The sequence below is a fragment of the Mus caroli genome, chromosome 3 (assembly GCF_900094665.2).
Source record: "Mus caroli chromosome 3, CAROLI_EIJ_v1.1, whole genome shotgun sequence".
Lineage (NCBI taxonomy): Eukaryota > Metazoa > Chordata > Mammalia > Rodentia > Muridae > Mus > Mus caroli.
In genome coordinates, this window is record NC_034572.1 from 76,071,414 (window position 1) to 76,083,029 (window position 11,616).

Consider the following 11,616-nt stretch of genomic DNA (forward strand, 5'->3'; position numbering starts at 1 on the left):
TGGAGTCACGCCATACACACACATACACAAACACACACACACACACACACACACACACACACACACACACACACACCTCAAATTACAAAAAAGGCTGAATTCAAACATTCAGACTGTCCTAGATTTCCAGGTGTGTGTGTGTTAAAGTTTTTAGAGAAAGTGCAGGTTTCAAATGTTTGGTCTACAGATTCACAGCTTCATTGATTCTCTCCTCTTTCATGTGATGGATGCTCACTCAACAAAATTTCCTAGACTCGGGAGTGTTTCCCCAAAGGTTATTTCCTTCTTACTGCTTTCCTGGACTCCTCAGTTGACTCTCCTTTGGGTCAGCACACTAAAAGACAACAAAACACTTTCTGCAGACAAAAGGAACATTCTTTTGTTTTTCAATACCTCACCTCCCCTATCTCTTTCTGTGTGTATGTGTGTCTAAGGGTTCTGGGATTGAACCAAGGGCCTTACATGTACTAAACACATGCCCTGTCACTGAGTTGCATTCTCAGGCACTCTTCCTCATTAAGCAGACTCTATGTGTCTTCCACAAGAAATAATAACTCAGGGAAATCTCTATGTACTGAACACAGAACTCAACAAAATCTAGGATAGCCATACAAGGTATTATGGGACAGAGGGACCATGGGCTATGGCACTTCTCAGGACAGCTCCAATTGGTATGGCATCAGGAGAAAACCTGATGATATCAGAGAAGCAGATCTGGAGGTGGCCAATCTTAGATATTTATAACAAAAAACTGAAATATCAGTTTGATCTGTAAAGTTAGCACCAAGCTCCGCATTCCACAGGGTGCAAATGTGGTGTGGGTTATATGAAGGAGACCCATCTTGTTAAAGGTCTAGGAGGTTGGCAGATTGGAGAGAAATGATTGATAGATCCCAGGGAGCTGCTGTTGATTTACAGGTTTCTCTGGGGCGAGTTACCTGCACCTTACTGACTGTTCAGAGAACCTAGTACATGCTCCCTGAGTTAATAACAGGGAAAACAGAAGACTCATGTCTGGCAGGCATCTGAGAAATCTGAAGGGAAAAAAATGACTGGCAGCAGAATAAAGGAGTCGTTTCTGAAGTGGAGACAAACCACATTCCAGAAGCTTGCAGGGTTGAACAGAGCTCAATGTTTCTCTTGGTTTTAGTACATTCTGAGAGAGAGAGAAAAAATGTTGTTGCTGTTGTTGTTGTTGTTAGGTTCTGCCTTTTAAGGACCACAGGGCACGCCTCCAATTCTTCCCAGACAAGAAGCAGTAACAAACATTCTGAATGAAGACGCCACTAAGGCAGCTTCAGATTAGAAGTAATAGAGCTAACCTCAAGGTAGCCAAAGTAGTATTCTCTACTATTTGTCTCTTGAGCATCCTTCCAAGGCCCATTTGTTTATAGCTTGGTCCACAGCCTGTGCGCTACTGAGAGCTGACAGAACTTCTAGGAGACAAGGCCTAAGGAGGGATATAAATTTCTTGGTGGCTGCCTTTGAAGGGGATCTTAGTACTGCATTCCATATTCTTTCTCTGTCTTTTCTTCCTCTGTCATTTGCTGTCATTGTAGAGGAATGTCTCCCAACAGGCCAAATAATAACAGGGCCAAGGGAAAACTAGCCATATGGTACATCCCAGCATTCTATCACTCGCATTCTACTTTTCCGATAGGATCATGTCTTACTGTCATTACAGAAAGCTCACCAGGGGACAAAACACAACTTCTGGGATGTAATCAGGAGCTGTACTACCCTGCCTATGACCTGTATTGAGCCAAAAGTATAATCTAAACTAAACCCTTTCAAGTTGATTTTCTTGGGTATTTGTTTTGGGAATAGAAAGCAGATTGACACGATACCTGGAAAAGAAAATGACTTTTAAGCAAGTTCCCAGTCTAAGAAATCTTTATGGTAGGTTGCTATGACACTGCCCACACACTCTTTATCCTCTCCCCTCACTTCAACTGTGAAATTCAGATACTCCAGTGAGAGGTGAGGACAAGAGGTAATCAACAGGCAAGAGAATAAGCCAGTCATTTCTGACATGGAGCATGCTTCCCTACCTAAATGCCATGTAAAGTTAGAGTTCTGATTGATGTCTTCTATGTTTTGTTAAGTTAAGATGGAGGCTGTCTTAGTCAGGGTTTCTATTCCTGCACAAAACATCATGACTGAGAAGCAAGTTGGGGAGAAAAAGGATTCATTTAGCTTACACTTCCACATTGCTGTTCATCACCAAAGGAAGTCAGGACAGGAACTCACACAGGGCAGGAACCTGGAGGCAGGAGCTGATGCAGAGGCCATGGAGGGGTGCTGCTTACTGGCTTGCCTCTCTGGCTTGCTTAGCTTGTCTTCTTATAGAACCCAGGACTACCAGCCTAGGGATGGTACCACTCACAACGGGACCTCTCCCTTTGATCACTAATTGAGAAAATGCCTTACAGCTGGATCTCACAGAAGCATTTCCTCAATGGAGGTTCCTTTCTCTGTGATAACTCCAGCTTGTGTCAAGTTGACACACAAAACCAGCTAGTACAGAGGCCTTGAGTAACATAAGGGATTTAACATAACTGATTGAGAGCGACTATTGAAGTCATTGAAGACTCCTGAATTTTGACTTTGGAACAGAGGAAGAGCAACCAACTGCCCCACATAAATTTAAACAGGAGGGCTAAAAGTCATTTTTTGTGATTACATCTAATGAACTGTGTTTTGTCTTCTTAGTTTCTACACAGTTAATGACAGCAGAAGATGATCTCATCTGACAAGGACAGGTTGGCTGTGCCACTGAGAGGGCAGTTTGTGACAGAGTGACATAAGCCTGGATATTGCTAGGATTAAGGTATAAGGTGAGAGTTTAGATCACTGATGTGAGGTGATAAAGCTGATATGTGTGCAGTATCCTAGGTAGATAATGGGAGTCGAAATTTTAAACAGAAAATCTAGATCTTATGATAATCCAGGTATATGAGGACGGTCCATAGGAACAAAGCAGTAAAGTAGAGCAGATGTAACTAACTGGAGGGTATTTTAGAAGTATTGTTTCTTTTGTGTGTATCTGTGTGTATCTGTGTATGTTTATATGTGTGTGCATGTGTGTGTATATATATAGATGCGAGTGAATGTCTGTGTGCATACATGTGGAAGTCAGAGGTTTTCATCCACTGTCTTCTAGAGCTCTGGACTTCAGTTTGGAGCCAGGTTCTCTCACTGACACTGGAGCTGGCTGACTTGCTGAGAAAGGCTGACCTCCGCCTGCATCTCCCAGCACTAGGATCCTGGCTCATGCTTCCACGCTGGCATTTCCATGCACGCTGGGGATCTGAGCCTCACTGATGGGTCCATCTCCCCTGCCCGCATTCCGTTTCCTACAAGGAATGCATGACTGAATTAACTTCGAAACTTTTGTCTTAACTCTAGCATTTGTCTGTTTTCTTAAAGTCATTTCCTAGTTAAATCCACCATTATTTCTCAGATTCATCTATGCTAATGTAATTCCACATTCTTCCTTTTTCTTTTTGAATGGTGAGCTTGGATCTTTATCTGAGAGAATTCTTTGAACCCTGGGAATGAAGGTGGGTTCCTCTGGAAAGCACTTGTGTTTTGCTTTTGTTCAAATGCCTTAGGGACATATCTGTTCTCGTTTATATCCTGTCTGTCTGTGTTTCTGTCTGTCTCTCTGTCTCTGTCTGTCTGTCTGTCTCTCTCTCTCTCACACACACACACACACACACACACACACACACACACACCATGGAACCCCAGGCATCCTGTATGTCTGGCCTATGCTTTATCATTCAGTTCATCTCCAGTGCTACGTCTATACCACTTACATTTTTTTCTTTGGCTTCAATTTTTTCCACATTATCTGTATTGTTAATCCAGACTTCAGATGAATACAAGATCTGTTTCACATTCAGGAATTCTCAAAAAAAGAAATGTTTACTATCTCTAGCATTGAGTTTCAAATCAGACAATTTTCTTTGCAGCCCAATTGGAGATGAAGTCATTTATTTCTAGTTCATCTTTCAACTGAAACTTTGTGGGATAATTTTATCAGACAAATCCTGGATAGACTTTCAATCCCCAGCCTCTTCCTACCCAGAGGAGACTGTGGTCTGGTCTTCTGCCCTCTGAACACCACAGAGTCATTAAAGGGAAAGCTCCTTCAAGATCACCAGAATTTGGCAGAATATCTAAGTCAAGTGGCAATGCAGTATGCTGCTTAGTGTCTCCACACATGAATGAATTTTTTAGCCTCTTTTATTGTTTACTTATTCTTTCAGAGACTCCGTAGTCACATTTTACAATGCAGCTGCTTTTGGGCAGGGAGTCTGAGGACCAGTGCTGAAACATATAATCCCCACTGAGGTTCCTTTCTGTGGTTCTTGATTCTTGATGTCCCCTGGTTGTCATTTCACGTACGTGACCGTGAACATCATGAGGAAATATTACTTTGAAAGTCAAAATTGTAGCATGTCATTTTTCTTATTAAAGTTCTGGGTTTTCTCACATACAGATGTAGAAAATATTGGCTGCACGGTTTAAAACTTGATTTCTTAAAAAGATAAAAATAGCTGACTTAGAGGAGGTCTTCAGAGGGCATGCCAATGTCACTGAATGCCAGGTGTTTTTGTGTGTTTGGGGAGCACCATATGCTTAAGATTCAAGTCACCCACAGAAGGGAGGTAACTGGTAGCAGAATTTCACATTGAGATTGAAAAAAGAAACAGAACTGACAAGTTCTTTTAACTAAGTAGTTGACGCTTTGGGAAGGAATGTTTTCAAATACTTTTATCAAAAATTGTCTATCTACCTATGGTCTGCCTGTTCTTTATGTGTGTGTACATGTGAATGTGTTTGTGTATCTGTGTGTGCACATATGTGCAGGTGTCCTATAGACACCAGAAGAGGAAGTTGGATTCTCTGGAGCTGGAGTTACAGTGGTTGTGATCTGTCTTTACAACCTGAGAGTCATCTCTCCAGCCCATCCAATTACTTCTATCTCTGATGTTACATATTTGAAGTAAATTGTAGAATCTGAACAAATCTTCTTTTTTAAGGTAATTAAAGCCAAAGTAACTCAGGATAATATATTTCTGGGCCCTGAACAGTTTCTTTAAAAAGTTTCCACACCCTTGCTATGCCTCTTGTGAGGCTATGCTGGGGCCTGGCAAACACAGAAGTGGATGCTCACAGTCATCTATAGGATGGAACACAGGGCCCCCAATGAAGGAGCTAGAGAAAGCACCCAACGAGCTAAAGGGGTCTGCAACCCTATAGGTGGAACAACAATATGAACTAACCAGTACCCCTGGAGCTCGTGTCTCTAGCTGCATATGAATCAGAAGATGGCCTAGTCAGCCATCACTGGAAAGAGAGGCCCATTGGTCGTGCAAACTTTATATGCCTCAGTACAGGGGAACACCAGGGCCAAGAAGTGGGGGGGGGAGGAGTGGAGGGGAAGGTATGGGGGACTTTTGGAATAGCATTTGAAATGTAAATGAAGAAAATACCTAATTAAAAAATGTGAAAAAAAAATCTGTATGAAGCTGGGCATGGTGGCACATGCCTTTAATCCCAGCACTTGGGAGGCAGAGGCAAACGGATTTCTGAGTTCGAGGCCAGCCTGGTCTACAGAGTGAGTTCCAGGACAGCCAGGGCTATACAGAGAAATCCTGTCTCGAAAAACAAAAACAAAACAAAACAAAACAAAAAACCTGTATGAAAAACAGGGAGTTAATGTATTAGATGACAGTAATAACCCTTTCCTTTCTGCACCTATATAGGGTCCTTAGCAATGTGTGTGGGCATTTAGATATTCCATATTGAGGCAAATTGGACGTGCCTTTACCTCTGCCTCATGCATAACTGATACCTGATCTCTGCAGAACTCCAGCGGGTAGATGCCACTAGTGCTCTGTGTCTTCCAGGGAGCCTTGGATGCTCAGGGAGTGTTGCGGCCTGTCTCCTGTGAGATGGTTAGGTGGAGCAGGCATCAGTGCATCCTGATACAGTGGGAAACTTCAGATGGGCAGAGTTCATCCGAGAAAGATGGTCAAGGAAACAACAAATGGAGAAGTTAGATTTCATTTTTCACCAGTTTACCCAGATACACTGGCATCAGTTGCGCATTGTCTAATTTTGTTTTCTCTAAAGTACCGAAATAAATCAGGCTTCTGTTTTATTATTCAAGCAGCATCTGTCAGTTATCTTGTTGTTTATTTTCTGGATGGTAATTATAGCAGCACTGAGACACATGTATGAGTCAACCTTTGGTTACAACTGACACACACACACACACACACACACACACAAGTTTCTCTATAAAGACTATAATTTTCTTTAGCCACCGAACCTTAAATACACATAAAAGAACAGCAATAATGTAAACATGACTTCATTATGTATATTTAACCTTATTTTTAAATATTTCAAAAATAGTTTGTAGCCATCATCAGAATCTTCCTGTGAAGAAGAAGAAGATGGTATGCTTTTGAAGATGTAAGAATATGGAACTCTAGTCTATTAATAATAATGAATATCATTAAGTCAAATCTGTACAGGGCCATTGACTCTGTATTAGGCTCCACAGACCAAACCAACATGGTACCACACATGATGACTCCTTGAACAATGTCAAGAGAGAGGTCATGATCTGACCCACAAATCAGGCAATTTTAGCCAATGTGACAAAGAATTCCCTTTTGCTTTAATCTTTACAAGAAAAGTCGTTTTGAAATGACCCATTGCCTCTTCTGTTTCTCCTTTCTTCTTCCCCTTTCTCACTATGAAGTCAATTTCTTCTGCTTGCCTCATTCAGAATATTTAAACCACGAGGCATGGCTCAGTTCTATAACCACATAAAGTTAGTCAAGGTCTTTAAATTAAATTTGTGCTAATCCTATCATTTGACACCGTTGATTGATCATTTTCGATGTGTCTCTGAATTTTATCCAAATTCTGCCCATATTGACCATTTTGCCTGAATGGATTGTGTGATGTCCCCAACTGGAAGGTAATCCACAGAAGAGAAGGGGCCTATGTAAAATAATTCAAGCCATTCCTGTCAGCCAAGGCTCTATGGTTCAGAGGACCATGCTCTGCCAGGTGCTAACTCTCTGAGTTGGCTCCCCAGGTCTGCTGTAACAAAGTGCCACAGACCAAGTGACCTTAAATAACAGAATGGTACTGACTCACAGTTCTGGAGGCCAAACATCTAACAACAACAACAACAACAACAACAACAACAACAACAAAGGTGTCAAGGGCTTGATGCCTGAAAACTAAATGTTGTGTTTCCTGGGTAGGTTTTAGTGGCTGGTAGCAATTCTTGGATCTTGGCAGCATACCTCCAACCTTGCCTTCATCCTTACGTGGTCTTCTTTCCATCTGAGTCTTCTTGGTTCACTTCTTCTTAGAAGAACTCTAGTTATTATTGAAAGCCTTCAGTTTCACGCAGAGACCCTAGTACAAAAGCCTACTTCAGAGGTTGCAAGTATATACCTGTTTTGGGAGCAGACTTTTCAACCTATTCTGCTGCCTTTATAGTGACCTTGCCTTCAGATAATATAGGATTCTTGGCTCTGTCATTGCCAAAAATTGTGACTTCTTCCGTTCATTCACTCAAGTAACAGAAACAACACAGGTCAAGGTATTCAAAGGGTTTTGGTCTCGCTTTATGAAAGATTTTCCTTTTGCTTCAAGGGAGTAAATGTGTGTAGTTGGTTCTCTTGAACTTCAGACCTTTTCATGTGGTCATGTGAAAGAAGAGATGGAGCCTCTGGTTTTTCAGCCTAGTCCATTGACAGGGAACTGGGGGCTCTCAAGTGGGAGCTGTGGGCCAACACGCATGCCAACTGCTCATATTAGTATCTAGGTTTATAAAGTTAGGGAGAATTTTTAAGTGCTTTTAAAATATTAACTTTAATGGACACAGTATGAACCCATAAAGAATATAGGTGATAGAACCATCCACAAGAGTAAGATAAATAGAAAATGCACACCTGTCTACGATCTAAGATCGGGTTATATAAAATTGTCAGTTTACTGAGGAAGTGGACTCTGCTAGTATGAGAAGGGCCATTATGGCCTCCTCCAGAATTCATCTTTGTGACTTGGTAGGCAATCTGTGAGGACGGATGAGTCCCTGGTTGGCTCTTTAGGTCAATTTCTTATGTACTTTTTCCCACAGGGTTTTATAGAATATTGATGTTCCTCTGATTGCCTCATGTTTCCCTGTATGCATAAAGTTTTAAATTAATTACTCACCATAAATGATCGTACTTTCCTGCTACATTGAATTATTCACCTAACCCTATAGTCCTTAGCGTGAAGGGAAGAGAGCTGATGTTGTAGCACAGAGTCCATGTAGATCAGACCTGTAATAAGCCATAAGTTTGCATATGCTGTTTAATTGAGCCTCACAGCCTATCTGCACACTAAGTGCTGTCATTCTGCAGTTTGTTTACAGGTCATAAATAGATTCAGAAGGGTTATGAGACTGTTCAAGGCCAGCACTGACTTGACAGAACAAGGCTGTGAAGGCAGTTGTATCTGAGTCTAAGAATCTGTCTCCATGGTCTTTTATTATTCTGTAAACTCTAAGCGTGGATGCCTTGCCTTGCCTCTGTGAACCAGCTCCTCATATGGAAAATGTCTAAGACGCCAGGTCTATGTGAGAGTCTGTTTCTGTTAAGATTTAATCAAAATCATTCACAAGTAGGCCCAGTGCTGAGAACATAAAATTAGCATATAGAATCAGAAATCTAACGTTCATAGCATTTGAGGGCAGGGACTTAAAAGCAAAAGCATCACAAACTTCATTCAGTTGCTGAGTGCGAGAGAAAGATGAATGTTTGAAAACTCAGAGAGTGAACTCGTGCTCTGGGTCTATCACATAGTCAAGCTGGCCATTCAACTTACACGGAACTATCTCTCATCAGCCATCTTAAGCAAGTTCACAAGACGCAGACTCCTAGGAATCCCAGGTCAGACAATTTCACCAAGAATCAAGGCAGTCTGATTGTCTGTTTTGTGACACAAACTGCAACGTGCTATGGTGAAATATTCCCTATGGATAAATATCCTATATAGGAGGGATAGGTTTTAAAATACACAGGGTTAAGATTTGATGTGAGGAACCTCTAGTTATTTTTGTTGTAGCCATTCATACCTACTAATACATCTTTCTGTAACCTTTTGACTGGTCTCAGCTGAAAGAAGGAAGAATTACTTTGCCCATGGTTTGAGACCACACCCATCAGGGTGGGAAAGGAGTGGTGTCAGAGTGGCACAGACGGTGATGGCAGCAGGACCTCAAGGCTGCCTGCTCCTCTCTACATGGAACAGGCAGCAAAGGAAAAGCTGGGGACCGAGAATTAAACTTAAGGCCAGCCTCCCCCAGATCCACTTTCTCCACCCTAGCTCCACTCCCAAATGGTTCTATAACCTTCCAGACAGTGCCAGGCTTGAGTAATGAAGCAACTTATAGTTTATAAGTTTACAAACTATACCAAAACCAGATTGGAAGTATTTGTAATAAAAATCTGTGGAATGAGTTTTGTGTGCTTTGACAGACCATCAAAGAAAGATGAAAACATTCTACACCTTGAACTGGCATAATCTAATGTATCATTTGTATCGCAATAAACGTGGAGGAAAAGGAAAGTAGAGATATTAGATGATTATATTAACTTTTAGAGACTTAGGAACAGGAATTAAAATTTTTTGAAACATTCATTCATTCATTCATTCATTCATGGATAATATTCTATGTATCCCAGCTGGTTTTTTTTAAACACTCTAGGTGTTTTTCTGGTTCAATTTATCTTGTTGTGATAAAATACCCCGACCCAAAGCAACCTATCGAGGGGATTCATTTGGCCTACAGTTCTAGGATTAAGTCCGCTCTTATGGAGAAGTTGGGACAGGGACTTGAGGCAGTGGCTCACATCCCGCCCAATACAGATAGAGATAAATGTATGTATGTTTAGTGCTTAGCCAACTGTCTCTGCTCTTAGTATTTCAGGGCCTCACACCTGAGCACGGTGCTGCCCACTTTCTGGCTCAGCCTTCCTACATCAGTTAAGACCATTCTTCAAAGGCACACCCACAGTTCAGCCCGATCTAGCTTCCCCCTCACTAATGCTCTCTTCTTGGTGATTTAAAGTTGTATAGAGTTGACAGAGCTAACCATCACAGTAGCCCAGGTTGACTTTGAACTTCACCTTCTTAGGATCCTGACATCTGGGTAGGCTGTGAGCACCCTGTACATGTGTTAACTCCACATTAGAAAAGGGAGACCTCTACCCTGTTATTCTCATTATCTGTCATTGCTAATATAATAGTGAGAAAAGGGACAACACAAATCCTTGTGATGAGGTGACATGCCCCTGAAATGCCTAATGGTTAAACTCTAGGAAATTATTGCTTGGAAGAATTTGGACACCCCATACAAGCATGCTCAAATTCCTCTGTGCAAAATCAACGTGTCAATTCAAATTGTCCAGCCAAGCACCCAGTAGGACATGAAGAGATTTATTACAAGATATCGGCTCATGTAGTTTTGGGGGCTGGCATGTTCCAAGATTTGAGGTGTGTCAGCTCTAAGGTTCTATCCAGGCCTTCAACTAATTGGAGAAAACCTACATTCCAGAGAAAAAGCTATTGTATTCTGTCTTTGGTTTTGAATGTTCACCTCATCTCCAAACACTGTTTGACACATGCTCAGAATGCTGTATGACCAAATGGGGAAACCAAAGACCCAGTCAGGTGCACACATAAAATTAAGCATGATACGGTAGAGTCTCTAGACCACGCACGGCCATCAGTATTCATTGCACATTGCCAACTGGTTGATTCTGTTTCCCTACCCAGGCATTATTTACTTAGCATCAACTCTCAGCCATTTGGAAGCCACCACCATTTTTCTGATGGTCTGTGCTCGAGACGGTGGTGGGCTCACAGCTGCCACTAACGCTGATGTCACCATCCACATCATGCAGACCACGCTGGCTCCGGCGGAGTTTGAAAGGCCCAAGTACACCTTCTCAGTTTATGAAGATGCGCCAGAAGACACGCTCGTGGGGACAGTGAAGGCGAGAGAGTCCTTGAGTAAGTGCTGAATTTTTAACACTGCCCCAAAGTCCTTGACTGTATATTTGCCTGTTTTATCAGGTCACAGAACCTTAAGTATTTCCTTCAGTCCATGCTAAATAAATGAGAAAACACACCCCTTGACCTGATTATTGTACTTTCACTGTTGTCTCCACCTCTTACAACTTTTGATAAGAAAATAATGGATATTTTTAAAAGGATGCATAGTACATAATAATTACGGTGTGCAAAGTGTCTGTGCTTTTTATTTTTTAATAAAAATACATCTTACTATATTTTATAATTACTATCCACACACTTACTTTGCGTAGCTTTCCAGACAACCTATCTACCACTCAGTGTTACTACATAGTGAGTGAGTGCAGGGTGATGTAATGTATTTTTTTTTTAATATTTTTATTACATATTTTCCTCAATTACGTTTCCAATGCTATCCCAAAAGTCCCCCATAGCGCCCCCCACTTCCCTACCCACCCATTCCCATTCTTTTGGCCCTGGCATTCCCCTATA

The 11,616-nt window shown here is 41.6% G+C and overlaps 1 protein-coding gene across 1 annotated transcript in view; it reads left to right on the plus strand.

Moving 5' to 3' along the window:
* The window catches only part of Dchs2 (dachsous cadherin-related 2), a 215,712-nt gene that overhangs the window by 128,331 nt on the left and 75,765 nt on the right, over positions 1 to 11,616 (plus strand). The window contains exon 4 of the mRNA XM_029475593.1: positions 10,867 to 11,103. Coding sequence (XP_029331453.1) covers positions 10,867 to 11,103 — 237 coding nt within the window. The remainder of the gene's footprint in view (positions 1 to 10,866; positions 11,104 to 11,616) is intronic.